Raw genomic sequence first — 25,724 nt, 5'->3', positions numbered from 1 at the left:
CACATTATATCAAGAACACATGTTGTGAAAGTCGTTACCTGGAAAAGCTTGAAGAGAATGTCCCGCGAGTACAACTAAGATTCGGATAATGTGTTGTGTGATACTTACACGTTCAACAAAGAAGTCCCAGCTAGAAAAGCCAAGACCTTTTAAAAAAAACTCAGAAATGCTAGTAGAGATTATTAAATTGCCAACTATAAAACAAATAAGTCCTCCAACATTGGTGAATAACACATTAACACCAATAGAGTGTACAAAGATGAAACAAAGACCAAACGAGGATGATACCAAACGGTAAAACTTATCATTAAATTTAACTAAAAAGGTTCACAGGTCATCTACTCTAGAAACCCACAAAAGCTATGATTTTTATGATTCCCATATGCCTGCCTGTCCCTAAAGATCACACCTTCTTCAAATGTGAGCATAACGCTTCAAAACCTGCTTCCCCGCCACAACCCCACCAGCCACCATCCCTCCAAGAGCACCCGCCACAGCCGCAGACCTCACCCCTCGCGCCGCCCTAAACACCGCCCCAGTTCCCAAACCCGCCACCACGCTAGTCCACACATCATCCCTATCCGCATACGCCACAACGCCGCTCTCAATCCCCGCGTAGATCAGCCCAACAGCCCCGATCCTGCAACCCAACGAGCGACCCTTATGACCAGACGAGTTCAAAACCCTGTTGATCTTCAGCTTAGTCGTGTCTCCGTACTCAAAGCTCTTGACGCCGGAGATAACTCCAGCTGCAGCTCCGGCTACGGAGCCGCCGAGGTAAGCGGTCCCTGCGTAGAAAGTGAGATTCTCTCCCCAAGATCGACGCTTTTTGAGGGACTCTTCCGAGAAGAGGTATTCGGGAGAAGTGGGGAGCTTGTAGAGGTGCTGGGCTTTGATGGGGAGCTCGTAGCTCTGGTAAGGATGGTAAAGGCGCGTGCTTTCGTCATCGGAGCTATGATTTGTCGCCATTTTAGGGAGTGGAGGAGAGGACGATGGAGTGGAGACTGGAGAGAAAGCTTGTGAGTTTAAAAGGGGTTTAAGAGGTTTTAGCTAATTAGAGTTTGACCCCTAATGTTTTATTTAATAACATTTACACCCCCAAAATCTTTCCGGGTTTTAATTATTTCCATATCCGACCCCTTAGTTTTCAAAACTTTATACGATTCGCATCTTAATTTGGGAAACTTACCATATTAACCCACTTCGTAGATTGATACACAGAGATATAAAAACAAGACTTTTTTTTTTTAATTTTGGATTTGGAAATTAAGAAAAAAGGCAGTAGCTTTAGGGAGCAAGGACGGCGGGGGGAAGAGTCGCCGATTCTCTGTTTCCGATAACGAAATCGATTTGAGTGTTTGTGGATAAAACAAAGCGAGAAGCTGGTGAGGGAGGGAAGAGGAGGAGAGATGGGAAAAGAGAAGAGCAAATGGACGGAGGATGAGGAGGATGCGTTGCTCGGCGGCGTGAGGAAGCATGGACCCGGAAAGTGGAAGAATATCCTCCGCGATCCTGAGTTCGCTGCTGTCCTCTCTCTCCGCTCCAACATCGACCTCAAGGTCTTTTTATTTTTATTTACTTTCTTCTTCTTCTCCTTCTCAATTACTAAATGTGCAAACATGGTCACGTTACTTTGGGTTTGATTTTGTAATCCGAGTTGCAAAAGTTTGAAACTTTAGGGACGTCGACTGTTTATGCATCAATAGTCATGGACTTTTGCTGATAAGTATTAGTTCTTGGATGAAAGATGAAAACTTGATTAGTTTTTGAATTTGGGTTTCTAGAGGGTTTTAGTCTCTCTCTCTGGTGACTCAGTCAAAGTGTACAGATTGTCTGCTCTGTTTCTTCTCTACCATTTAGTGAGCCTAGTTTTATATTTTGTTGCCTATGTGCTTGCTGCTTGCTGCTGATTAATCTTTTTGGTGTTTCCTGCGCTGTCTTGAGAGAAGGAATGTCTTGAACTGTCCCGAGACCGAGCTGCTTGATTCGTTCAAATGAACACTATCAAGTGCAAGTAATGATTTAGTCTTAACTCTTAGCTATGATTTTCAACCACCAGCAAGTTGTGAATATAGGTTTTAAAGCCAAGTTTTGTCTTCTCTTCTTGTTTTGGGAGAACCATTTATACTCAATTGTTGCCTCTTACGTCATAGGTTTTGTTGATATCTTATTGTGTAGTGTGATCATTGAGAGTGAAATTAATTTTCTGATTTGAAGATTACCAGTGTCTACATTATTTGGGAACCTATGACCAAGAATCTTAAACATTCCATTGTTTCATTTTTTTTCTAGGATAAATGGCGTAATCTAAGTGTTCCCGCTGACATCCAAGGCTCAAAGGATAAGGTACGGACACCAAAAATCAAAGCTGCCGCTTTTCAGCTGGCTGCCGTTGCAGCTGCCGCTACCACTCCATCTCCTAGTTCGGTCTCTTCTCCAGTTGCTCCTCCCCTTCCTCGTAGTGGATCTTCTGATTTGAGCGTCGGTGATAGTTGTAACATGTTGATTGATGCAAAGAATGCTCCCAGGTTTGTTTGTTTTTTCTTTAATTTTTCTTCTTCTCTGAGCCAGCACTTAAGAAGAACAAATTGCTACTTGCATTGTGACGCTTCTGATGAGCCATTATTTAATGGAAGGTATGATGGGATGATATTCGAAGCTCTTTCAGCATTGAAGGATGCTAATGGATCTGATGTCACTACAATTTTCAACTTCATCGAGGTTAGACATAATTATTTTCAACTCTATTCTTCCATATCTCTTCTAACAATAAAAGATTTGTCAGCTAACCGGTAATGATCAAATTCATGATAATGGCCTGGTTTTGTGTAATAGCAAAAAATGTATGAAGTGCCAGAAAAAAGGGTCCTGGGTTCAAGGTTGAGGAGGCTTGCTGCACAGGGCAAACTTGAAAAGGTTAGCCAGTTAAAATCAGGAGTAAGTCTTGAAAAGCCTTGCGTGAATATTAATAACAAGAAGGCAAAAACTTTACCTTGCGTTCCATTTTTGGTTGGTTTCCTGATGCCCTGCTTTGTGTGTTATGTTTTGGTTCTTCTTCAAACAACAGACGCAGAACTTGTACAGGATGAATAATAATAGCTTCTTGACAATGAGAACGCCAGTTCCAGCGAGAACAAAAGAGGCGAATGCGAAACCCCGGCAGACAGCAAACAGCCAAGGACTCACGGTTTCGCAGGAGAAGATTGATCTGTCTTCAGGAACGGCAGCTTTTAAGCTCTACGAGTTAGACGGCAAATTAGAAGTGCTGAGTGGAGCTGTAGATGATAGAGCAAGGATGACAGAACTGGCGGAACGAGCTGAGATTATGCTGCTGCTAGCGGAAGAGCTGCACGAAAGATGTAAATAATTTATCTTTTTATTTTAAACTCAGTGTTGTTCCATCTTGAAAAGGCTTTAGGATTTTTGGTGTCTGCTAGTTTTAAGATTTGTTTTTTGGCTGCAGGTTGTCGGGGAGAGATTGTGGAACTGAACTGAGGTTGTGGGAACAAAAAGAAGCAAGCACAGAGTGAGTGAGTATATAGACTAATAGTAATTAGGCTATTAGCTTGCATTCTCTACTTTTTTAATGACTACCAACATTAACAAAACAATATTTAACCTTTGTTTCATTTACCATAAAAAATGGTAGTTGGGAGTAATTAGCCAAGAACATAAATGTGTATGATGTGGTCTGGAAATGACAGTGTAACTTTGAAGCTCTTATCTTTTTATTTTGTGTTGTCATGTTTTTAACCTTTTAAAGTTTTAATCAAAACTACAATTTTTTTTAATCTTTATTGTCAAACATATAAGAGCCTTTAAACTTGCAAGTAACCGAGAACCATAGTTGGCGAAGAACCTGCTAGTTTTCATCATCAGTTTGTAACACTTGAGCTTCACGCAAAAGAGAGAATAAATAAGACTTTTAGTGAAAACTGGGGGGTAAAACATAAAAATTACGCAGTTAAAAAATGAATCCGAGTAAAATAAAATGATAGGGTTTAAGGTTTTTTTTTTTTTTTTTTTTGTAACATGGGTTTAAGGTTTAAAAAGAGAGTCAATTTCATTAAAAGGATCATAACGAAGGGGAGATCTGAAAAGTGAAAAGGGAGAGGTGAGTCAAATGGCGATCAAAGCGGGAAAGGTTCTCAGAACGGCGTCGGCTGCCTCTAGGAAGTTCTTAGCAGCAGCACATCCGGCGCCTTCAGCCGTATCACCGCCAGGTGTGACGTCATCTTCCGCTGTAGGAGCATTTCTTGGTATTATCGAAGTTCCTCGCTCCACCACCGATATGTTGATCTCCAAGTACATCCGACTCTCCCAGGTATAAATCTGAAACGTTCTAACAAACTCACCATAATCACTTTGGGTAGTTTGTTTGAAATAGCACACCAAGTGTTCGATGAAATGACTTGATGTCTGTTGTTTCTTCCTTAGAACCGATTGACGAAGAAGGGTGATTTCACTGAGGAGAAGCTAATGACAATGTTGTCTGGTAATGTCGGGATCAGTGAGACTGTCAAGTTACTCGATGGCCGCAAAACTAGCGCTGACTTTTCTTCTCCAAAGTCAACCAACGTTCCGTCCATTGCCAAGCCCAAGAAGAAGAAATGAAAAAATTCCTCTGTTTTGTTCAGTTTTTTTTAACGAACCATATAAAGCTTCAAGCTTTTTGCATTTCTACTTTTGCAAGTTTGTTCCTTTTTGAGTTTCAATCTAGTTGCTGAACATATATATTTTTATTATGCATTCACTCGAAAGATAGTTTTTGGTTGTTGTTTTCAACTGTCTCAAAACATTCTCTGAATGAGTAATAACATTGAGAAGAATATGTTTCTGTCCAAACAAACAACCTTTGGTGTCGATTATTCCAAAACAGCTCTAACTTGGGTTTAGATTATTCCGTTTTGTCACATTGGTGATGAATATGGTTTTATCAGAGAAACATAAAGGATGTGTCTTTATTAGATGGAAAAGGGTTTGTTTACTGTTCTTACACAGAGAGATAACTAAGGCAGCAACAAGAAAGAAATAAAAAACGATGATGATCTGTATCACTTGTCATCAGCAGAACTTTTGCTAGGAGTAACTGCATCGACGATGGCTTCCACTTCTTCCTTCATTCGTCCGAAGACACCAGGTCCTTTCACATCATCCACTCTTGTCTTCTCGTTGATGTCTTCACTTGTTCCATGAGTCTCCTTTTCATGAACCTTTGATTGTTTCTCTTCCTTACTGCTTCTTCCAATCACACTCGTCTTATCATCTCAAAAGTCCCAAACACACATAAACGAGTAATGAGATCATAACAGAGACCTCTAGCATCCCCCTCAAATTAACCATAGAAAACCAAAAGCTTCATGATTCAATCACATATAGAAACCCCTAAACTCGATCAAGTAAAACATAAGAAACAATGATAAAAATCTAAATCCATGAAATTAATCAACATATCTAATCATCAAAGAGTCGGTGTTACCAGAAACAGAGCTTTGTTTTGATTCTTCCGCCATGTATGTATGATCTTCCTAGGTTCCCTTTTTTTATCTTTGTTTTTTAGGTTCCATTTCCTGTAATAAAATCTTGAACCAACGCATCGGGAAAGAGATAAAATTACGTGTACTAGTGTGAACCGTTCGATCTAATAAAATATCAGATGAACGAGTATATCGAACCGACCCTTCCCGGTTGGTTACTGTGGAAACCAACTCGTCCCGGCCCAAATTTTGGAATCATTTGTGTTCCATTAACTTGTGATGTTTTTTTCAACATTTAGATTAAGTTACACAGATGAAAATAAAACATTTAAAATCTAATCTATTAATTTACAGTGCTATCGTAATTCATTATATACAGATGAAACAATGGTGAAAACGAGAAAGGGAAAGATGAAATTATTGTAACTAATAACTAAATCGTATTAGTTTAGTGGTTTCCACTTTCCACAACGAAAAAAATTGTCTAGTAGATTAAGACCAGAAATCGATTCTCTTCTAATGCGGAATTATTACTTCTACATATGGTCACACGGATATGAACTTATTGCTTACGGTTCATTTGAATATCCGGAAAAGTGTATATTCGTAAACTACATCTTCCACCCGGGAGTTAGGTCTATGTTTTTAGATGTGATTAGCTATTGCTGTAGATGCTCTCTACAGCCACAACTATACCTACAACCCTAAATCTACACCAATCTTGATTTGTATTATTTTTAAAACTCACAGCCTTTTTTTAAAGTCTACAACACTTTTTTAAACTCATGTCTTTATAATTGCTCTGCAGAGACAAATACCTACATCCCAAATTTAAAAGCTTTAAAAATTAAAAATCTAGAGCTAAAGCAAAAAAAATCACAGCAACATTCTTACAGTCAAAAAATGAAATCACAGTTCTTACCAATCAAACCCAAAACTATCGGGTCTGATTGGTAATAGCTGTAGCTTTAAAATTTTTACTGTAGAAAAAAATTTGTATACTTTTTGTTGTGGTTTTAGATTTTATTGCTGTAGAATTTTATGGAAAGCACTAAAAAATTGCTTTGGATATTTGGCTCTGCAGAGCACTTGTACAGCTGTAGGTTATTTCAATTGATTGTGGTTTCAAAAAAAAAATTAAAGCTTGAATGCTCTAAATTTGGTGCTGCAGAAATAAATAGGGATGTAAACAGCACTTACAGCAACTATCAACCGTGTGATGATGGTGTTCAGTTGAGTATAATTAGGTAAATCAGTTGTGAGATAAATAATTGTTGGTATCTTTTTATTTACCTCTTTTCATTGTTAAATTAATTTTATAGGAGTTTTTATTTTATCTCTTTTATTATATTAAATCTAATACAATTACATACACATATATAAAATCTTGTGTTTGATTGCTAGATTTTTTATATATATCACAGAAAATACACATGTATTTTAGGATACATATTTTCCATGATTTTAGGATAAATCATTAGTTTAATAAATCATTATTATTAATTTTTTCTATATCTATATATTTATCATGATATTTAAAATCATGATAAACATGAACCTATTTTACCGATATATATACCAATATTTTTAAAAAATATATATTTATTATATATTTTAATATATAATAAACATGATATTTAGAATATTTAATTAATAAATAGATATTAATAATATATACGGATAATATCATCGTTACTTTTCTCCCATTTAAATTTTAATGACTAATATTTTAGGTAATAGCTAATTTCTCTCATTTTTACTGAAAATATTGATCAAATACACTTTATTTATATATAAGTATACTAATATATCTGAATTAATCAGTTTATTTAGTTAATTTGCTTATTTTTATCTTTTCCATAGTTATATGATAAATTTTTAGTTTAATTAATTTTATTATTTCATTTATTTATTTTGATATCTATATATTTATCATTATATTTAAAATAATTAATAAACATTAACATGTTTTACCAATATTTAAACTAATATTTTTAAAAAAATATATTTTAATATATAATTATCATGATATTTAGGAATTAATAATTAGATATTAACAATATCTACCGATAATATCATCATTATTTTTCTCTTATTTTATAATTTTAATGACTAATATTATAGCCAATTTCTCTGATTTTTACTGAAAATATTGATCAAATACGTATTATTATAAAATTTATATATAAATATACTAATATATTCGAATTAATCGGTTTCTTTTGTTTATTCGGTTTGATCTCTTAATATATTGAACCATATCTATATACTGATATTTTCTAAACATAACATCCTCGGTACTTCCAAATCTAGACTATTTTCTCTATTTCGGTTTGGAATGGTTTTGTTTTACCAGATTGAACACTCCTAAACTATTGTTATTTGTTAATATTTTATATTTGTGATTCTTTATAATCCTTATAGTACCACATGATTCTTTTCAGTCCAAATACAATATGTGTTAATTTCACATACAAAATTTCCTAATTTAGTTATTACAATAAAAAAGATTTTGATCCAAAATCTACATCATATAAATAAAAATATGAAACAAAATAATATGATATAATAAATTGATTATCAATATGAATATTGAAATTTTATAATATATAATAATTTAAAATTTGTATCTAATTTAATTACTATTATTTTATTAAAAAAATTGAATTAAAAATTGTTAGATGTATAGATATATTAATCTGCACAAAGTGCGGGACATCAACTAGTTCTAAATTAATAGAATAGATATGTACATGTACTTAGACAAGTAGATAGAGTTAAGAATAAGGAAAAGGAAAAGATTATAATTTAATATTTTACACAATATGTTGTTAATATACACATTAGATATCAATAGACGCGCAACATATATCTACAGCTTGGTAAGATCAACAAGATCTAGTTAACGAGGATTGGAAGATAACTAGAAGAAACACCCCAAGCAAAATCTCTGTCTAGTTTTGCTCCAACCTTGTAGCTATTAGTCCCGATGGCGAACAAAGAGACAAACCTTTCGTCGCTTCCAGATGAGATGGTTATAGACTTTTTAGCTCACATATCGATATCCTACTACCCGAAACTCTCCTTAGTATCCAAGAGATTCAACTCTCTCATCTTATCCAGAGAGCTCTTGTTTGCTCGATATCACTTGAAAACACGTGAACACATCCTTCAGGTCTGCTTAAAGTTTCCCGGGCGTCGTCTCCCCTCCTAGTTTAGCCTCTGGATAAGACCTGATCAGATCCTAACTAATGACATGGAAGAGGACAAGTCCACCACACGAAATACTTTGTTGGTACCAATACCCTCTTCATATTCTCCTTATGTAACAGATTTATCTATGGGCATGGTTGGGTCCAAACAATACATAGTCAAGGATTACAATATTCCACCGACGCCACTCCCCATGTGGGTACGTAACCAAAATGAGAGCACTCACGCCTGGAGAGAAGCCCCTAGAATGAAGGTGGCTAGAGATAATCCTATGGTGGCTATTCTCGATGGGAAAATATACGTAGTGGGTGGTTGCAAGGCAGATGAAACCACTAACTGGGCTGAAGTTTTCGACACAAATACTCAAACTTGGGAGTCTTTACCTGACCCTGGCGCTGAGCTCCGCTCGTCTTTACTAAAGTCAACGAAGGTGACCGATGGAAAGGTTTACGTTAGGAGCAATGCCAAGAATGAGTATTATTATTATGATCCAAAAGAAGGTAAATGGGGAGTTGTAACCGAGGCACTGCAGTTTGAGAGAGCGTGTTTAATAGAGAACGTTTGGTACTATTGTGGTGAAGAATATTTCTCGTGGTTTGACACAAAGCTTCAAAAATGGAAAATGGTCAAAGGCTTGGAGGTATTGAATAGGAATTGTTGTGCTGGTGCTCTTGCAGTAACTAACTACTGTGGGAAACTCTTAATCTTCTGGGACAAGTTTGAGGAGTGTGAAAACAAGAACATTTGGTGCTCGGTGATTACGCTTGAAAGAGGTGGTGGCGGGGACGATGTTTGGGGACACGTTGAATGGGCTAGCGTTGTGCGCATCGTTCCCAGTTCATACATTTTCTTGCGCTGTCGACAGGTATGGGCTTGATCATGCTTTGGTTCTGGCCATTGACAACGCATTTTGGCTTCAAAGTTGCAAACTTCTTTGGTTGATTATATTTTATATGTAATGATATATGTTATGTTATCCCATTCCTTGGCTTTTCTCATCACTTTTCAGTACCCAAATCTTGGTTTAATCCCCATAAACTGACACTAAAAATTATTATTAGCTGTTCATCTTCACAAAGACTACAAGAGTAACTCAATACTACAAAAAAAAAGAGTTTCAGAGAGGGAATACTTTCTTGTGTTTAAAGTATAGTACGAAACCAAAATACAAAAGAAACTGACTTCTAAAATAATACTTCTTATGTATCATATTAAGTGTCATTTTGACCTTATGCACAAAAAATTAAGGAAACAATTAATCTTGTATATTTTCTATATAAAAACACAATTACCATATTTCAACCAATATAAAAATAAATTACTGCATAAAATTAATAAATTTTGCATTAAAAATCAAAAACGACACTTATTTTAACGAAAAAAATTCTCTACAACGATACTTAATATGAAACGGAGAGAGTTTTATAGAGATTTTTTTTTTTTGATCAATACCTAATAGCTCATTTAATATATATTTTTACAAGAAACTTAATCCTAGCAGAAATCATTTACCAAAGGCCCATTAGGCCATAACATGTGGCGTTAGTTTGGAACCGTCTCGACCCTGACCTGACCCGACCCGTTCCCAGAATCTGGATTGTTCCACGAACTTGTGGGGGCTAAAATTGAGAACTTGGTAAACAATAGTGGTTTAACAAAAGTTTAGGAAGCGTTATTAATTTCCCCCCCGAAAGAAAGAATAAATTAAAGTTTTACCGTTATTTTAAAAAGAAATTGCCTTCGTTCCCTCAAAAATTCAAATTTCAAAAACGTCCTTTCTCTCTTCTTTCCTCTTTTAACACTGCTAACTTTTGTCAACATCATTCCCATTCACACAACCAAATCCAAGGACCAGTTCTTTCCCCAACAGCTTCCAAAGTTTTGATTTTTGTAAGAATCAACGATCCAAAGTTTCGATTTTGATCAGATGGGCGGGTCGGGAAACTGGATTAAGTCACTATTATCTCACAGAAAACACGTTGATGATCATCAGGTGATCCCTCAATCTCTTGAATGTTTCTAGATCTCTCTTCTCTTGTCTACTCTTAACAAACATGTTGTCTTGTTATCTTTATTGCAGCAGGAGAAGTTAAGCAGCAAGAAGAAGTGGAAGCTGTGGAGGCTTTCATCTGAGAGCTTCACATCTTCCTCCTCCTCCTCCAAGGAATGTTTTCTCAACCGCCGTGGAAGCTACGGACTTTCTTCTCTAGGCTCAGAGCCACCGTCCTTCTCTGCCGACGAGGCTTTCGCTGTGGCAATGGCAGCTCTCATTCGAGCTCCTCCCAAGGATTTCTTGTTGGTTAAGAGAGAATGGGCTTCCACAAGAATCCAAGCTGCCTTTCGTGCTTTCCTGGTATTGTATTGGCTCACTGTTATGACTCTGATTCTTTTTATCTTAAAAGCTCTTTGTTTTGCTCTTTTTGTTGTTCAGGCAAGACAGGCGTTTAGAGCTTTGAAGGCTGTAGTGAGAATCCAGGCGATATTTCGTGGTAGACAAGTTAGGAAACAAGCAGCTGTTACACTCAGGTGTATGCAAGCTCTTGTTCGTGTTCAGTCTCGTGTGAGAGCTCATCGCAGAGCGCCTTCTGACTCAACTGAACACAAAGATCCTGCAAAGCAGAGCGAGGTAAAGATTCAAACACTAAAGAGTATTAAACACGTATACGGGACTCTGACTGATGTTTTTGTAGAAGAGTTGGTGTGGTAGTCCAAGAAGTATCAAAGAAGTGAAAACAAAGTTACAAATGAAGCAAGAAGGAGCTATTAAGAGGGAGAGAGCTATGGTGTATGCTCTCACACATCAGGTTGGTTTATGTCACTTCAGAAAAGAAACCTCTAGAATGCAATTATGTCTGAATGAGTTTGTTTTGGTTGTTTTGGCAGTCGAGGGCGTGTCCAAGTCCAAACGCAAGATCTATTAAGAATCATGGTTTGCGCAAGAGTGGTCCTGGTTGGAACTGGTCTGAGAAATGCAGTGATAGCAGCGTATCGTCTGAACACGAGACTGTAAAAGTCAGGAAGAACAATCTTACTTCAACTCGAGTTCTTGCTAGACCACCCCATCTTCTTCTTCCTCAGGTTTTGTCTGGCACGAGTTCAGATTCTTTACATGACGAGACATCAACCTCGTCAACATCTCAATCACCAGTTGCATTCTCCGGCAGGGGACTTGAAAGTGGCGGGTATTATCGGAAGCCGAGCTACATGAGCCTGACACAATCTACTCAAGCCAAGCAGAGAGGATCAGGATCATCTTCCAATGGTGATGCAAGAAGCAGTGCTGGTTCAGACCAGTGTAGTGATCTATACCCACCGGAGATAGTAGCTGGAAGACATCTCTGGGCTAAGAGCCAGCGAAGCTAAAAAAAAACGAGTTATGTTTGTTTCTTTTCAAGTCAGTTTCAACAGCCTGTTGGCTTCTCTTTGTCTTGTTTCAGGAACGGTTCCTGTGAAACATATACACGAATTATATAGATACAGAAACAGCTTCTGTGTACCGTTTACATATAAGGGTATTGATGTGAGTTATTTGAGCTTGTAGTGTTTGGCTACTTAAGCCACTTCTCAGTAACTTGGAATCTGAGTCGATTTTGTTCCTAATTGTTTGTTTAAACCTTCACTATGAATGCATTTCAACTTTTACTTGAATATATCAAGAACTTGAACCAGGCTTGTCAAAATCAAAAATATAACTTATGAAAAAGAGTGAATGTGAAATTGTATTCTTGAAAAAGTAAATGGTTCGAAAACTTATACTGTGAGAGAAGGCAAAAATGATTCAGATACAACATAGTACATCATAATACTCAGCTTGACAACGATGGTAAAGATATGTGTATGGGGATCACTGAGCATTTGAGTTTATTGCTTAAGAGGAGCTTTCTTCTCTCGGTCTGCAATTCTAGCAGGGGCATTAGAGTGTGACTTGAACCGGCCTCTTCCTCCTTCATCTCTCTCCTACAGAGTCCAGAACCAAGAGTATAAGTTTAGATAGTCTCATCATCATCATGGCACATGGATTATATTATATAAATTTGAGCCATTTGCCTATGCCAATGGAAATATTTTATCGTTTATGTACCTTTTTCTTGACAACCTGAACAACATCTTCGTCTTCAAGATGCTGAGAAAGACCACAATTCTGAGGGTTGTGCCTTGCGCTTGTGCCCCACACAAGAGCATACTTCATATCCTTCACCAAAGTCCTGTGGACGTGGTTACAGAAGTCTTCAACTGTGCAGCCACCTCGATCCTGATGAATCAGACAAGTAATTAAAGATGGATATTAATGATGTGGACAAGTTTCAAGGGTGTCTTGCAATGAGGAAAAAGAGATACACTTACAGATGAGAGGACAAAAGGCTCATCAAAATCTGGTTGCTGGCCCTGAGGCTTCGAGTAAACTCTCACAAGGCCCATTTCGTCCCACATCCTTGCAAGTAGTCTGTCTAAGTTCAGCTGTTTCACGCAAATCATTCACAAAATTTGAAAATGTCATAAACAGAATGCACATGGAAACTAAAACAAGAGCGAGTTGGGGTTTTAGCATTTGGTATCCTTGCAGACTGATCTTTTTCAATGTAATTAACTTGCCTTTAGATTGCAGCTAATAACGATGGAATTTGGCTGCCGTGCAAGTCTATCCACATCATCAATTCCAACAACATCAATTTTGTTGTAGACATACACACACTTAATATATTTGCGATTTCCTTCAATGACATCAATGAAGTCATCCACTGTGGCATTCTCACGAAATAGCACCTGAAATACTCATGACCAATTTCATTTAGAAGTCTGCGAGGAAAGCAAAAACTAGCTTTAAGAAAACGAGATTAAAAATGGAGCCTTGTACCTCAGCATTGTGAATTTTGTATTCATGAAGGATCTGATAACAGAGCTTCTCATCAATGTGAGTCAAGGGTGCTGTAGTGTTGAAAGAGATTCCACCAGTCTTTTTCTTCTTAAAGTATATCTATTGTACAGAAAAAGCAAAAATACAAAATCAAGTTCCAGGGACAAAGAAACCAGGTTCAGTGGAGCACATGGAAGCGAACCAGAAGTAATTTAGACTTCAAAGTACTAGATGCTACATCTGTAATTTGACCAAGTTTCTCAATGGAGATTTACCTGTGGAGGCTTTTTGTTTAGCCGCAAGCCCACTGCCTCAAGTTCCTTAGTCAGAATTTGCCTGTGGCCTTCACTCTAATATTTTTTTGAAGAGAGAATATAATAAAGTTACTAATGACTGCAGGATAAATCAAACAGCAATTCACAAGGGCAGCCACACTGTAACTCACCTTTGAGGCATCAAGAACCATCAATACAAGATCGGAAGACTTTGCAACAGCAATAACCTGAGAAATAAGTAGTCATAATCAAAGTTCGTATCATCCTGATTATATTTTTTCGGGTTGGCAAGAAACTTGGGATGGTATAGCCAATAAGAAAATCAAGGGACTGGATTTCAACCTGCCTTCCTCGCCCCTTTCCTTCGGAAGCACCTTCAATAATACCAGGAAGATCGAGAAGCTGAATCTTTGTGTCATTGTAGTGAATTACTCCAGGGATACATGTAAGTGTTGTAAATTCATATGAGGCTGCTTCAGAATGCGTTCCAGTCAACATTGTCAAAAGCGTGGACTTTCCAACACTGCAAAGTGCACACAACCAGTTCCATCAGTTTCCCTAAACCATACTTCTGCAATTTCTAACGGATCAACATAATTTTACAAAAATGGAAAATATTTGTCAATGAGTATAAGAATCAAAGAAACTCGACCTTGGAAATCCTATGAGTGCAACACGTCCATGACCATACTTGGTAACTTCAAAACCTTCCCCGCCTCCACTAGCACCCTGAGACAGAAATATAAAAGACAATTACAAACTAAAGCAGTTGTGAGAGAGAAATATTTGAAACTCCACTTCAAGAACACGCAGCATTCATTTGTACAAGTAGTCACAAAGTAGAAAACTCGTCGATATTTAGTCCTAAATAGGCAAGCTAAGGTGAAAAAACAAGCGAGCCACTCACAGTCCATTTTAGAAGTAAACAAACATCAACAGCTGGGAAAACAACAAAGATCATCCAATCCAAGTAAGAAAATAATCAAAAAGTTGCTTCAAAGAACAACTCAGCTATATACAAACAATCGCACAGGCTAATGGTTTAGTCTTTTATTAAGGGCTTACCTTTGGAGGCTCCAGAAGTTGTGTCCTGAGCTTCGCAATCTTTGCCTTGAGCTGACCAAGATGATACTCTGTGCATAACGTAAAACATTATCACATCAGTATAGAGGCTCAAACATCTGTTCTCTGTATTTACTGTATACAATCTCAGTCTTCTCATGTAAAACTGATGTTGTATATGTAAAAGAGGAACCTGTAGCTTTATTCTTCTGTGTCCGGGCCATCTCGGCCTCGATTTCTTTAATCCTTTCGATGATCCCCATTCTGCTTCAGTTCCTTCTGCTACTATCACTAAACAGAAGAAAGTATAAAAAAAAGTATATTTTTATAAGACTCAGAATCATAAAAGTTCATACATTAGTAGACAGCTTAACCACTGAATCAATAACTCACTCTAAATCAACACCAATAATATCCATAGGCTTATAAAGCTTTTCGATTGATATTTTTCTTAAATTAGCATATACCTATCAAATGAAATCGATCCAGTACAGAATTTAATCGACAAAAGGCGAAAGCAATTGTCTAATCGAGCTCAAACATACGAGAATTATATCAAACGAGCAGGATTCAAATAAATAAATGCGATTTCTACTACACATAATTTGCTAAATCAAAGGATATCTATGAACAAGTTGGAAGGATTCGATGTGCGACTCACAGTGGAATCAATCGATGAAGGCGATCTCCGGAAAAGAGAGAGAGAGAGAGAGAGAGAGAGCGAGAGCGAGAGCACGAGCGTAAGAGCAATAGGGCGTACAAAAAGTTCATGGGCCCATTTAAGTCGTAATAGGCCCATTATTAAAATCGATACTTATAAGCCTGTTTCTGTGAAACGCGGCGTTTTAGTATGGGATTTGATTTTAACCGAACCGATATAAAACCCATGACAGATTCAACATTTAGCATATATCAGAAAACCGTTGTTCCATACACCGGTTTATAAGCCGGTTTAACCACAAAAGCTACCTTAGGGATTAAAGCCTAACGAAATCAAAAAAGTAAAATAAGTCAAAAGCTCAGATTTTCCGCGGTAAATATATTTTAGGTTTAATACGAAAACCTTCCTACAAGAAACCGTGTCTTGATGATGCCTTCACCATTCTAGCCTTCCTTGCCGGTGAAACATGTGATTTCTTCTGAGAAAGCTCTTTTACCTGTGACAGAACCTGACTTGGAATAGCCATCGACCCATATTTTCTCATACTCCCCTGCACAAACACAACCATTAACAGCTTTAGAGACTCAAAAACCGCAGTTGGTAGATTCTGTTTTCTGAACTTGAACATGTGGGGAAGTGCTAACCATTTTGTTTGAAGGAGCACGAGCAAAACATGCTTTGAGTAGATTTCGCCATTTGTCCTGTCAAAAGAGACACTTGTAGTTAAAGGAAAAGTTACAACGAGGATTAAAAATATTAAGAAGAGAAAGAGTTTAATTAGTTCAATCGAAGCAAAACCTTGAGATCCACTGGGGTACGATGCGGGAATGATGAATATGAAAGCTTTTTGATCACAGACCATTTCCCAACTCCGTATTTGGACACACCTTCCACTAGGTTCTTAACCTCAGAGAGAGACCAAGCTCTATGATGTTTCCTTCTCATTGCACTTTGCGTGATTGGTCGATCAACGCGATTATAAGTACTGTCGTCTGAGCTATCTCCAGATGAGTCCATGTACTCTGGCTCCATGATGTCTTCATCCACCTCCCTGAGTTTAGGCTTTGAATGGTCCTTGTAGCTCTGATCATTAGTAGTTATCTGCATTTGTGGATCAAGAACGCAATGAGCAACTAACTGTATCATACCATGAATCAAATCCATCCAAAATATCCGGCATAACTTTAGGAGAGTCCAAGATCAACGATGCTTCCTCAAAGTTTGAGAGACTCTTTTGATAGATAGAATCACAATAATATGGATTATATTATATTGATATTTTTTTTTCTCTTAATCAGTGATGAAGCTATAAATAAGATAAAGTGTACTTACTTTTTTCTGGACAGGTCCAGAAACAGATTTGACACCTGAAACTCGCTTCACGTCATTGTTCAACTGAGATTGGCTTAGATTCAGGTCACTCTCTTCTGGATTACCTTTCACCTCCCATAAACCGGAATTAAATTCCTGCAAGATGTTCAGATAATCTGTGTTATCCTTAATTACTTTGACAACACCAAAGAGAAAACTAAAAGATCATGCCATGTTTTAAATCTTTCCACAGTGTGTAGTAACAGGAATGAATCTAGCACATGCCACATAAATGGAAAGGTTTTGATAGCTTATAGTAACAAAGAGACATACCCCAAGAGCCATTATGTTTTCCCTGGGACGGCTTCTCCTCACATGAGAAACATAGGGAACCTGAATTATGGAACCACCAAGAGACACCATCCTGGTTACAACAACTCTTCTTCCTGAAGAAACGGTGTTAATAGACCTCTCATCTTTTGAAGGGATCGGTGACTCTTTACTTTGCTGCTTTTCATCATCAACTTTTGAAATCTCTTCGATATATCTCCTTGTAGCCTTCCTAACTCTTTTCGCAGATCTATATTCACCTTCAAAATCTTCATTTCCAGAATAGTGATCCACAAAAGCTTCAACAGGACTATAACCAAAATCATTTGGATGCCTCTTTATGCAATCAGGACTAGCTCTTCCTTCATCAAAAGTATCCTTGCTAAAAGCAACAACCATATCACTATCTTGACCTCCAAGAATCAGTTTAGTGTCATCAACTGTCAGGCTAGTTGTTGGGATAACACATGGGTTAATCCGTCCCATCTTGATCTTCCTTTCGAGCCAGAGTTTGTCCTTGCAAGTAGTTTCACGACCAAACGTGGCTCTGAATGTATCTTGCAATGCTTTAATCGAAAGATTACCCAAGCATATCTCCTCTGTATCTCTAGAAGCTCCAGGGGTTGAGGCAGTTGTTGACAATGCAGGTGCTTTAGGACTACCACCTGCAGCATTTGAGTATGGTGACACATCCATAGGTTGATCTATACCACATCCATCTGATGAAAAACAAACAGGTTCCTGCAGCAGAACTTCGGATAGGACAAACTCCTCATCCCCAGGCAACTCATTAGAGCTATGATAGTTGGTATCCAGAAGAGTAAAAGGCATCTGAGATCCATACACCAACTCCTCTTTAGACTGCAAAAGTTCCAAAGGTGGAGGACAGACCTCAAGCCGGGAGTTCAAATTTTCTGTATATGCTTCTGCAGTCTCCAACTGGAAAAAGCCTGGATTCAATAACTGAGTTGGATAAGGAAACTTATCGCCAAGAGGCATACATGATCCCAAAATAAAAAAGACAAGTAAACCCTTTTAGTGCAGTCCTAAGGAATTCTACTCGTATAATATGCTTAGGAGTGATTGTGACCGAACCTTCTAAACTATCTAGCTGCAGAAACTGAGAAGGCGAGCCTTCATCGGTAATATACTCATATTGTCCAGGATCCGGTACAACAGAAATATCATTCTCGTTGTTCTCGACCAAGTCCTTGACCTCCAACATTTCTTCATCAGTTGCAGGAACCAGTCTTCCATCTTGTGCAACCTAATGGTGATTCACATAACCAGCCTCAGATCAAAATACTGAAAAAGTCTAAGACTTGTAATGGCATTTTAGTCATAGTTCTCAGTTCCAACTTGAACATACCCTAACAAGCTTGTAGACAACAGGATTTTCAATTTGATTTGATGAAGAGAGTGATGCGCCACTAGTCTGATCAACAGCGTCTTGAAACATCTCTCCATAGTCTTCCACAGAGCCAACCATTGTTCCCATATATTATTACTCTACCCAATGCAGCTTCAAATCTACACACCAGAACCACATTAACAAAAGGAATAAGCAAACTCTGCACAATAATCTATATTCAAGGGTACAAAAAGACTCTCCTACACACTAATACCATAACTGATGAGTCAAAACTCTATCTTTACTCTTAGAAACCTCTAAAAGAGACACCATCTACAAAAATTTACAGAAAGTTTTGAACTTTGAGCAACCCTTTCTCAAATTCCTGTAGAAATTGCATGTTGCAGTCCTAAAAATCAAGTCTTTGGCAGATTCTAACTCGAAATAGAGGTAATAAAACAAACCCAACACTGAAATCTCAGGAAAGCATTATCAAAAAGTTACTAAAAAACAGCAGAAACACACAGTAACGAGTGTGTCCGGGAGTTTACCGGAGAAGTCGAACGGAGAAGATACCGAGCTCGAAGTTTCACCGGAGAGAGAAGCTTTCCGAGTAAGCAAAACAAAAAAAAAAGTTTTGGAAATTTTTGTGTTCTGCTTTTTCTCTGTTTTTTTTTTGGCTCGCTTTCGCCTTTTGTTTCCCCCTAGTACACACTGTGTAATTACAGGTCCGGATTCCAAAGCCTTTTTATTAGCTCGATTCTATAATGCCAGTTGGGATCCGCATTGTTCTGCGGGAAGCTCCAAGATGCTTCCACGTCAGTCAAAAGAAAAAATTAAATATCTGCCCGGGAAAGATCGAAACGACGTTCCGTCCCGGTTCTCATGCAGTACAACAGCGTGCCGTCTAAGACTTCTAGATTTGGATTACGTGCCGTCTTAGAGTTCAAATAGCTGCAACAAAGTAAATTTCACATGGGGTTTGAATCTACAATGGTAACAATGGAGAAACCAAATCATAAACTGAAATGTGTGAACTTTACAACAAGTTTCTTCAAAGTAAAACAAACAAACAAACAATTAATCTGAAAATGAAAATCATCTTGGTGAAACGTATGTAGCTATCATTTTCCAACAGTGAGATATTGCAGTAGTAAAACTCTCTTTCTGACTCTTTGAATTTTAATCAGCTTCGGGTGGTGGCTCTCGGTTTATATATACTAACCGGATCTAAACCTCTTCTGGTTAACTTTGCCATCAGATTTCAAGGTTCCACTAGATTCACCTTCTGATGAAGCATCCATCGATCTTGCAAAAGAATGAGAGAGGTCGCCGTAAAGGCTAGCCACTCTTCTGATATTGTTGTTGAGCTCTTTGATCAGACCGACGTTTCGACCCAAGTTATCAGGCTGTTTGGACTCGTGGTTCTGATTGATCTCGTTGATCAGCAGCCGGTTCTGGTCTAAAATGTCTTGAACATCCACAAAGCTCTTCTGGAAACTCTGCAGCAGTTTGCCATCCATGTTGTGTCTCTCACCAAACCCTGAGAACACATCTCCTTCCATCTTTAGGCTCCTCCTCCACCAAGCTCAGAATCTTGTCCTTTGGTTCCTGTAAAAATGCAAAGAAACAAACAAAAGCTAAGAAAGGGACTCAGTTTACATTAAAGATGACGTTGACCACTCCAAATACAGAGTGCGTTGACCTGATCTTATATTTGATTTGAGAGCTCTAATCTCACATAAAGATTCCATTATTAGTACATATATACTTTAATTCCAATCTCAAACCCCTCAATTTAAGACAAGATCCCAAGCAAGATCAAGGTGGAAAAGGTCATAAATTTTGTAGAGTGGAGGAAAAAAACACAAGCTTTTGTTCTGATGAGACAAGGGGGAAAGAGATCTATATAAAGAAGCTGTTCCAGAAATAGCCATAAACTTAATAATTCAAAATACCAAGGAAAAAACATATCTCCAACCAAGACAAAATTGAAAAGAGTTTCGATCTACAGTTGTCTTACCTTGAGAACCAGAAAAAGAGAGCTCCGATGAGAGAAAGCAGATGGAGAACGAGAATATTATTTTCTCTGGAGATTGATTATTTTTAGCTATAATTTATAGTGACAACAATTATTGAATACTGTGTATAGGGAAAAAATAAGTAATAAAAGAATACACTTGTTTTCTTCTGTAGGCAAACAGTTTTTTTTAGACAGATATTTAAAGCGTGACTTTGATGATTCCCTTAAAAGAAAAAAAATTGTTTATCTTTATAGCTTGTACTTACTCTGAATCTCATTTTTGGCAGAGATACGGAGGTGAAAGAAGCCTGACAATATGGATCGAGTCTTTCCGACCCAGAAACAAAAACAAAACCCGACCCGTGAAAAATTTGTGCTGTGTTGTTTGCATCAAGTTCGGTTGAACAACATGCCGTTGAAAGGACAAAAATAAAACGGCAGGTTGTTATAAGCGGTGGCAAATGCGTCAACATGGACTTTTGGCGTAAGGGCACTATCGTCATTTCATTCTTCTAATCCATCCCCAAAGGATAAGGATAAATACCTCGTAATTGTTTTGTCCTTCGTAGTTCCTCGATATCGATCCCGTCATCAAGACCTCAAATTTTATCTCTCTCTCGATCGTCCTCTGATCCCGCCTGCGTCGATTACTGATATAAAATACTCCAAGTAAGCATCAGGCAAAATGGCTTACACTTTTGCTTGTGTTAACTACTTTCTTTAGTATTGTTCTAACCTCTAGTTCATTTACAGGCCATGGAACTTCTGATAGCGTTGTAGATGTACTTCGAACATTTGGGATAAGCTTTGAAGGTTTTTCTTATCATCTCTAATTGGACAAAACACTTTTGCATTAATTAAGAAAGTGCTTGGTGAGTTAGTTTACTTCCATAATTGTTCCATAGACTGCGAAATCATTTCATCACTTTACATCCTTTTCAACAAGGAACTATTCTTAATAAGACGCTGTCTTAACTTCAGTTCAGGTAACTGGGTTTGATCACTCTGATCTCGCTTTGTCCATTACGTCTCCCGATCAAATATTTGGAGGAGAGTAAAACTTCCGACAAAAATCTTCAACGCTTACCAACAGTAAATTACATCAAGAGAGCCTTAATTAGAAGAACATAGGTCAAACGATGTCTCTAGCATCTGCATTACCTCACGTCGTTGCGAACAACAAAGAAAAATGTTACAATGCTTAACCTCACTGAAATGGCTCAAACAAGCGGTTTGCACGCACGAAGCATCCATCAAAGCTCTCTCTGTTACCCTTGGAAAGTGTCTAGAAGATGAAACAAATGAATCGGCTTCTGAGAAGTCACCATTGCCTATATATATATCCCATCATTTTAGTTGTGGCAGGAGGAGATCATAAATCTTATGGCCGTTACGCACACTAAATCCTCAGGTAATCAATCTACAACTTAAAAGCTCTTCGTTTCGTGTCTTGTCCATAATACTGACGTGTACGGTTCAGATACACTCTCTGGGGAACCTCCCGTGTTAAATCAGCTGACGTGTACGGTTCAGATTACTTCTCTTCTTTCTCCCCACTGGGATTAAACAAACAAAGAAAAAAAAAAGAAAGAGGATATTTTCTCGGGAAAATTTTCCGATTCATGAGAGAAAAATCGACAAAAACCCTTCAATCAAAAACACACACCTGAGTTTCTAATGGCGGAAGCTATTCCTTCATCGTCTTTGTCACCCAAGTCTCTCCAATCTCCTAATCCAATGGAACCTTCCCCTGCATCCTCCGCACCTCCACCGTCCTCATCGCAACAACAACAACAACACATGACACCTCCGATCTCTAATTCCGCAGCTTCTCCGGCGATGGCGGCTGTAACGAACACCGAAGGTGCAATCCAGAACAACATCAGCAATCCGCAACCGAACCCGGCCGCTGGAGCTCAGATCCCGTCGCCTTCTCCGTTGGATCAGCAGGCCCAGACTCAGCAACAACAACTCGGTGGTCAGACTCAGCAAATTATGCAGCAAATCTCCTCCTCCTCGATTCCGCAGCTATCTCAGCAACAGCAGCAGCAGATTCCTCAGCAACAGCAGCAGCAACATATGAGTCCTCAGCAGCAGATTCCGATGTCGAATTACCATATAGCTCAGTCTCTCCAGCGATCTCCTTCCGTCTCTCGCCTTAATCAAATTCAGCAGCAGCAGCAGCAGGGTCAGTACGGTAGCGTTTTGAGGCAGCAGGCTGGGATGTACGGGACGATGAACTTTGGCGGGTCGGGTTCAGTTCAGCAGCAGAATCAGCAGATGGGTAACCCGAATTTGTCGAGGGCGGGTTTGGTTGGTCAAAGTGGTCACTTGCCTATGCTTAACGGTGCTGCTGGAGCAGCTGCTCAGATGAATATTCAGTCCCAGTTATTGGCAGCTTCGGTATTGCATTCTTATCTCTACTCTGTTTCTCTTTTGTTGATTCAGTTGAGACAACATGTCAAGTATGTTTCTTTTTGTCAAATTTTTGATTTTTTATTTGTTTGCATTTGATTTTGAATTGAATCTTCTCTATGCAAAAGTTACTTTCTTTATTCTGAGACAAATGAGCTTTCCTTTGTAGCCGAGGCAGAAACCTGGGATGGTTCAAGGTACGCAGTTTCATCCAGGAAGTTCTGGACAACAGTTACAGGGGATTCAAGGAATGGGAATGATGAATTCACTTAATTTGAGCTCGCAAATGAGAGGTAATCCTGCTCTCTATGCTCAGCAGCAGCGGATCAACCCTGCGCAGATGAGGCAGCAATTGTCACAGCAAAACGCTCTTACTTCCCCTCAGGTATGAAGTTACAAAAAAGAAGTCTTATTAGCTTCCTGAATTGGCCAATTATAGTTAACTTCTCTCAAATTGTCAACTACTTGCTACCTTATGGCTGATAGATACACTGTCTGTTAATGGCTACTAAATATACCTGCATGACGCTAGAATGATTCTTGAATTTGGCATGTTTTTACTAGGTATTGTAAAACCTGACTTGTATGTTTATAAATGAAGGAGTGTATTTATGATCCGTTGAATTCAGTTTTGAAGTAAAAAGAAAGAGTTGCCTGATTGCAATCCACTATTTAGGTCCAGAACCTGCAGAGAACACCTTCTTCCCTCGCATTCATGAATTCTCAGCTACCGGGTTTGGCCCAAAATGGACAAGCTGGCATGATGGCGCAGCAGCAATGGCTGAAGCAGATGTCGGGAATAACCAGTCCCAATTCACAATCATTCCGGCTCCAACAGAGTCAAAGACAGCAGGCTCTACTCTTACAGCAGCAAATGCCCTCTGCTCAGTTACACCAAAATTCCATGTCCTTGAATCAGCAGCAAATACAGATGCTACATCAACAGCAGCAGCAGCAACAATCACAAATGGGCCAGGCTCAGATGAGCCAATCCCATCAACAACAGCAACTACAGCAGATGCAGCAACCCCAACAGCAGATGCAGATGCAGCAGCAGCAGCAAATGTCAGTAAATCAACAACAGCCATCTCCAAGGATGACGAGTCATGCAGCGCAGAAATCTGTTAGTTTAACAGGTTCGCAACCAGATGTGACACAGTCCGGTACAACAACACCAGGTGGTAGTTCCAGCCAAGGAACAGAAGCAACAAATCAACTGCTTGGCAAAAGAAAGATACAGGATCTGGTTTCGCAGGTGATTATCCTACTAGGCTTGTCTTTTTATCTTCTTCTTTCTTCTTCTTCGTCGTTTATATATGAAGAAAATAAAATCTCATCAAGTTGTATATGATTTTCAGGTGGATGCGCATGCTAAATTGGATCCTGATGTTGAAGACCTCCTTCTGGAGGTAGCGGATGACTTCATTGATTCGGTAAGAAGCTAATGTCAATTATTAGTTATTGACTACCTCTAGTTTTTTTTTTTCACTTTCCATATTCATGGAAAACTATCTCTAGCCTATCTAATTGTATAATAATTGATTGCAGGTGACTTCCTTTGCATGTAGTTTGGCTAAGCATCGTAAATCATCCATATTGGAACCGAAGGATATATTACTCCACCTAGGTTTGTACATCTTGAGCTCTGTTTCATGTGGTTGATTATTAGTAGCTTACTCATTTTCCTGTTCGCTCTGGGTTACAATATATGCAGAGAAAAACTTGAACTTGACAATTCCTGGATTCTCAAGTGAGGATAAACACCAAACAAAAAACGTAAGTGATTTTCATTATAAAACTCTCCAAGAATATAGTATTTGTGAACGTGCTGATTCCAAGATACTGATTGCAGGCACCAACAGATCTCCACAAGAAGCGACTTGCAATGGTAAGCTAAAACATATCATTCACATCTTTCTGTGTAGAGTCAAATTTATGGAGCTCTCAAGTTTCTTTTTGTTTTTGTTTTTGGGGTCAGGTGCGTGCTTTGATGGAATCCTCAAAATCGGAGACGAATGCAAGCAATTCTAAAGAAACTAATAGACAAATGATGGTTAACCCAAATGGTCAAAACCATCTCTTAAGACCATCGCCAAGTTCAGAGCAATTGGTTTCGCAGACATCCGGTCCTCACATGTTACAACATATGACACGCTACTAAAGGACTTCAATACAAAAGCCGAAGCTACGTTAATCTTCTTGGTAAACAACCATAAATTTTACCATATTTTTGTTTAATAAATTAAGCTCAAGTTCATTATGGTGTGATAGTCCTTCAACTTTTGCTTTTCTAGGTTTCAAGAGTTTACACATCTATCTATACCAGACATTAAAGAGAGTGAAGGCACAAGGAGTCAAGTTAAACTGTATGTATTATATATATGAGTCTTCTAGGCAAACAAATAAAACAGTTATTTCTTCCCATAGTTTGATCTATTTAATAGTCACATACATTGTAATTGGTAATGATTTGCATTGAAGTTTTTGGGATCTATCCTTAGTGGTATCATTCACATTTTGGGAAGAGAGCAATTCATCATGATATATCATTCACATTTCAACCATATACATATCAGAATATATGCATAGACCCAAAGATCATTTGTGCTGTTTTTTCTTCACGCTTTATCCTTTATAATCAGGCCTAGCCCAAGTAAGTGGGTAAGTAAGATGGGAAACGGCCTGGTAGTTAATATGGTTATGGTTCTGATAAAAAGGGTAAAGAATAATAGTATATCTAAAAGGGTAGAA

The 25,724-nt window shown here is 38.2% G+C and overlaps 10 protein-coding genes across 18 annotated transcripts; 5 read left to right on the top strand and 5 right to left on the bottom strand.

Moving 5' to 3' along the window:
- Positions 1-145: 145 nt before the first annotated feature.
- LOC106346862 (mitochondrial import inner membrane translocase subunit TIM23-1-like) lies at positions 146-1,046 on the bottom strand. The gene has a single exon (XM_013786314.3). It carries the CDS (start codon positions 967-969, stop codon positions 415-417), a length of 555 nt encoding a protein of 184 aa, XP_013641768.2. The 5' UTR covers positions 970-1,046; the 3' UTR covers positions 146-414.
- A 179-nt stretch (positions 1,047-1,225) lies between these two features.
- Positions 1,226-3,744, top strand: LOC106346860 (telomere repeat-binding factor 4-like). Of its 2 annotated transcripts, none has more exons than XM_048782405.1 (6): positions 1,226-1,559; positions 2,293-2,528; positions 2,637-2,721; positions 2,836-2,916; positions 3,068-3,359; positions 3,464-3,744. In XM_048782405.1, the coding sequence occupies exons 1-6, from the start codon at positions 1,410-1,412 to the stop codon at positions 3,493-3,495; spliced, it is 876 nt and encodes a 291-aa protein (XP_048638362.1). In that variant the 5' UTR covers positions 1,226-1,409; the 3' UTR covers positions 3,496-3,744. The 2 variants fall into 2 exon arrangements, with proteins under 2 accessions (XP_048638362.1, XP_048638361.1); XM_048782404.1 differs by having other exon boundaries at positions 1,250-1,559; positions 2,836-2,937.
- LOC106351392 lies at positions 3,510-4,780 on the top strand. Of its 2 annotated transcripts, XM_048782406.1 has the most exons (3): positions 3,510-3,526; positions 4,074-4,324; positions 4,438-4,780. In XM_048782406.1, exons 2-3 carry the CDS (start codon positions 4,124-4,126, stop codon positions 4,612-4,614), a joined length of 378 nt encoding a protein of 125 aa, XP_048638363.1. In that variant the 5' UTR covers positions 3,510-3,526; positions 4,074-4,123; the 3' UTR covers positions 4,615-4,780. The 2 variants fall into 2 exon arrangements, with proteins under 2 accessions (XP_048638363.1, XP_013646651.2); XM_013791197.3 differs by lacking the exon at positions 3,510-3,526 and having other exon boundaries at positions 4,058-4,324.
- Positions 4,781-4,941: 161 nt separating this feature from the next.
- Positions 4,942-5,637, bottom strand: LOC106351393. The gene is made up of 2 exons (XM_013791198.3): positions 5,480-5,637; positions 4,942-5,266 (listed from the first exon to the last, which is right to left on the bottom strand). The coding sequence occupies exons 1-2, from the start codon at positions 5,511-5,513 to the stop codon at positions 5,055-5,057; spliced, it is 246 nt and encodes an 81-aa protein (XP_013646652.2). The 5' UTR covers positions 5,514-5,637; the 3' UTR covers positions 4,942-5,054.
- Positions 5,638-7,700: 2,063 nt separating this feature from the next.
- LOC106351394 (putative F-box/kelch-repeat protein At4g39756) lies at positions 7,701-9,970 on the top strand. Its single transcript, XM_013791200.3, has one exon. The coding sequence runs from the start codon at positions 8,734-8,736 to the stop codon at positions 9,565-9,567; it is 834 nt and encodes a 277-aa protein (XP_013646654.2). The 5' UTR covers positions 7,701-8,733; the 3' UTR covers positions 9,568-9,970.
- Positions 9,971-10,200: 230 nt separating this feature from the next.
- On the top strand, positions 10,201-12,309 carry LOC106346864 (protein IQ-DOMAIN 7). Of its 3 annotated transcripts, none has more exons than XM_022687228.2 (5): positions 10,201-10,683; positions 10,771-11,043; positions 11,122-11,316; positions 11,384-11,494; positions 11,574-12,309. In XM_022687228.2, exons 1-5 carry the CDS (start codon positions 10,618-10,620, stop codon positions 12,051-12,053), a joined length of 1,125 nt encoding a protein of 374 aa, XP_022542949.2. In that variant the 5' UTR covers positions 10,201-10,617; the 3' UTR covers positions 12,054-12,309. The 3 variants fall into 3 exon arrangements, with proteins under 3 accessions (XP_022542949.2, XP_013641771.2, XP_013641770.2); XM_013786317.3 differs by having other exon boundaries at positions 10,204-10,683; positions 10,774-11,043; positions 11,381-11,494; XM_013786316.3 differs by having other exon boundaries at positions 10,217-10,683; positions 11,381-11,494.
- Positions 12,310-12,361: 52 nt separating this feature from the next.
- On the bottom strand, positions 12,362-15,664 carry LOC106346865 (developmentally-regulated G-protein 1). The gene is made up of 12 exons (XM_048782402.1): positions 15,544-15,664; positions 15,076-15,173; positions 14,886-14,953; positions 14,473-14,549; positions 14,163-14,343; positions 13,991-14,047; positions 13,821-13,895; positions 13,546-13,665; positions 13,284-13,454; positions 13,035-13,148; positions 12,772-12,942; positions 12,362-12,647 (listed from the first exon to the last, which is right to left on the bottom strand). Exons 2-12 carry the CDS (start codon positions 15,143-15,145, stop codon positions 12,552-12,554), a joined length of 1,200 nt encoding a protein of 399 aa, XP_048638359.1. The 5' UTR covers positions 15,146-15,173; positions 15,544-15,664; the 3' UTR covers positions 12,362-12,551.
- Positions 15,665-15,763: 99 nt separating this feature from the next.
- On the bottom strand, positions 15,764-19,249 carry LOC106346863. 3 transcript variants are annotated; one of them, XM_022687227.2, is made up of 8 exons: positions 19,112-19,249; positions 18,554-18,714; positions 18,280-18,451; positions 17,188-18,134; positions 16,876-17,010; positions 16,342-16,644; positions 16,188-16,244; positions 15,764-16,093 (listed from the first exon to the last, which is right to left on the bottom strand). In XM_022687227.2, exons 2-8 carry the CDS (start codon positions 18,680-18,682, stop codon positions 15,950-15,952), a joined length of 1,887 nt encoding a protein of 628 aa, XP_022542948.2. In that variant the 5' UTR covers positions 18,683-18,714; positions 19,112-19,249; the 3' UTR covers positions 15,764-15,949. The 3 variants fall into 3 exon arrangements, with proteins under 3 accessions (XP_022542948.2, XP_013641769.2, XP_048638357.1); XM_013786315.3 differs by having other exon boundaries at positions 19,087-19,246; XM_048782400.1 differs by having other exon boundaries at positions 19,061-19,239.
- Positions 19,250-19,538: 289 nt separating this feature from the next.
- LOC106346866 (protein ELF4-LIKE 4) lies at positions 19,539-20,145 on the bottom strand. Its single transcript, XM_013786319.3, has one exon. The coding sequence runs from the start codon at positions 20,098-20,100 to the stop codon at positions 19,756-19,758; it is 345 nt and encodes a 114-aa protein (XP_013641773.1). The 5' UTR covers positions 20,101-20,145; the 3' UTR covers positions 19,539-19,755.
- A 985-nt stretch (positions 20,146-21,130) lies between these two features.
- LOC106346867 (transcription initiation factor TFIID subunit 12b) lies at positions 21,131-25,469 on the top strand. Of its 3 annotated transcripts, XM_048782397.1 has the most exons (12): positions 21,132-21,227; positions 21,312-21,430; positions 21,540-21,969; positions 22,039-22,961; positions 23,143-23,358; positions 23,650-24,228; positions 24,332-24,406; positions 24,522-24,600; positions 24,688-24,749; positions 24,826-24,861; positions 24,952-25,175; positions 25,268-25,469. In XM_048782397.1, exons 4-11 carry the CDS (start codon positions 22,236-22,238, stop codon positions 25,132-25,134), a joined length of 1,956 nt encoding a protein of 651 aa, XP_048638354.1. In that variant the 5' UTR covers positions 21,132-21,227; positions 21,312-21,430; positions 21,540-21,969; positions 22,039-22,235; the 3' UTR covers positions 25,135-25,175; positions 25,268-25,469. The 3 variants fall into 3 exon arrangements, with proteins under 3 accessions (XP_048638355.1, XP_048638356.1, XP_048638354.1); XM_048782398.1 differs by having other exon boundaries at positions 21,131-21,227; positions 21,540-22,961; XM_048782399.1 differs by having other exon boundaries at positions 21,131-21,227; positions 21,312-21,969.
- Positions 25,470-25,724: the final 255 nt, after the last annotated feature.

Source organism: Brassica napus, chromosome A6 (assembly GCF_020379485.1).
Source record: "Brassica napus cultivar Da-Ae chromosome A6, Da-Ae, whole genome shotgun sequence".
Classification (NCBI taxonomy): domain Eukaryota; kingdom Viridiplantae; phylum Streptophyta; class Magnoliopsida; order Brassicales; family Brassicaceae; genus Brassica; species Brassica napus.
Note: the sequence above shows the minus strand (reverse complement) of the source record. Positions and strands in the feature narration are given on the sequence as shown.

Bases quoted from the DNA above. Each gene is read 5' to 3' on its own strand.
- LOC106346862 (XM_013786314.3), bottom strand. From the start codon at position 969: ATGGCGACAAATCATAGCTCCGATGACGAAAGCACGCGCCTTTACCAT.
- LOC106346867 (XM_048782398.1), top strand. From the start codon at position 22,236: ATGGCGGAAGCTATTCCTTCATCGTCTTTGTCACCCAAGTCTCTCCAA. The intron at 24,407-24,521 runs GTAAGAAGCTAA...AATTGATTGCAG, and splicing joins CGGATGACTTCATTGATTCG to GTGACTTCCTTTGCATGTAG. The intron at 24,750-24,825 runs GTAAGTGATTTT...TACTGATTGCAG, and splicing joins ATAAACACCAAACAAAAAAC to GCACCAACAGATCTCCACAA.
- LOC106351394 (XM_013791200.3), top strand. From the start codon at position 8,734: ATGGAAGAGGACAAGTCCACCACACGAAATACTTTGTTGGTACCAATA.
- LOC106346860 (XM_048782404.1), top strand. From the start codon at position 1,410: ATGGGAAAAGAGAAGAGCAAATGGACGGAGGATGAGGAGGATGCGTTG. The intron at 1,560-2,292 runs GTCTTTTTATTT...TTTTTTTTCTAG, and splicing joins GCTCCAACATCGACCTCAAG to GATAAATGGCGTAATCTAAG. The intron at 2,529-2,636 runs GTTTGTTTGTTT...ATTTAATGGAAG, and splicing joins GATGCAAAGAATGCTCCCAG to GTATGATGGGATGATATTCG.
- LOC106346864 (XM_013786316.3), top strand. From the start codon at position 10,618: ATGGGCGGGTCGGGAAACTGGATTAAGTCACTATTATCTCACAGAAAA. The intron at 10,684-10,770 runs GTGATCCCTCAA...TCTTTATTGCAG, and splicing joins AACACGTTGATGATCATCAG to CAGGAGAAGTTAAGCAGCAA. The intron at 11,495-11,573 runs GTTGGTTTATGT...TTGTTTTGGCAG, and splicing joins TGTATGCTCTCACACATCAG to TCGAGGGCGTGTCCAAGTCC.
- LOC106351393 (XM_013791198.3), bottom strand. From the start codon at position 5,513: ATGGCGGAAGAATCAAAACAAAGCTCTGTTTCTG. The intron at 5,267-5,479 runs GTAACACCGACT...GGGACTTTTGAG, and splicing joins AAAACAAAGCTCTGTTTCTG to ATGATAAGACGAGTGTGATT.
- LOC106346865 (XM_048782402.1), bottom strand. From the start codon at position 15,145: ATGGGGATCATCGAAAGGATTAAAGAAATCGAGGCCGAGATGGCCCGG. The intron at 14,344-14,472 runs GTCGAGTTTCTT...TGCACTTTGCAG, and splicing joins GCACTCATAGGATTTCCAAG to TGTTGGAAAGTCCACGCTTT. The intron at 13,149-13,283 runs GCAAGTTAATTA...TGCGTGAAACAG, and splicing joins TTATTAGCTGCAATCTAAAG to CTGAACTTAGACAGACTACT.
- LOC106351392 (XM_048782406.1), top strand. From the start codon at position 4,124: ATGGCGATCAAAGCGGGAAAGGTTCTCAGAACGGCGTCGGCTGCCTCT. The intron at 4,325-4,437 runs GTATAAATCTGA...TTTCTTCCTTAG, and splicing joins AGTACATCCGACTCTCCCAG to AACCGATTGACGAAGAAGGG.
- LOC106346866 (XM_013786319.3), bottom strand. From the start codon at position 20,100: ATGGAAGGAGATGTGTTCTCAGGGTTTGGTGAGAGACACAACATGGAT.
- LOC106346863 (XM_022687227.2), bottom strand. From the start codon at position 18,682: ATGGGAACAATGGTTGGCTCTGTGGAAGACTATGGAGAGATGTTTCAA. The intron at 17,011-17,187 runs GTATGTCTCTTT...AACATCTTGCAG, and splicing joins AAAACATAATGGCTCTTGGG to GAATTTAATTCCGGTTTATG. The intron at 16,645-16,875 runs GTAAGTACACTT...CCACAAATGCAG, and splicing joins CTGGACCTGTCCAGAAAAAA to ATAACTACTAATGATCAGAG.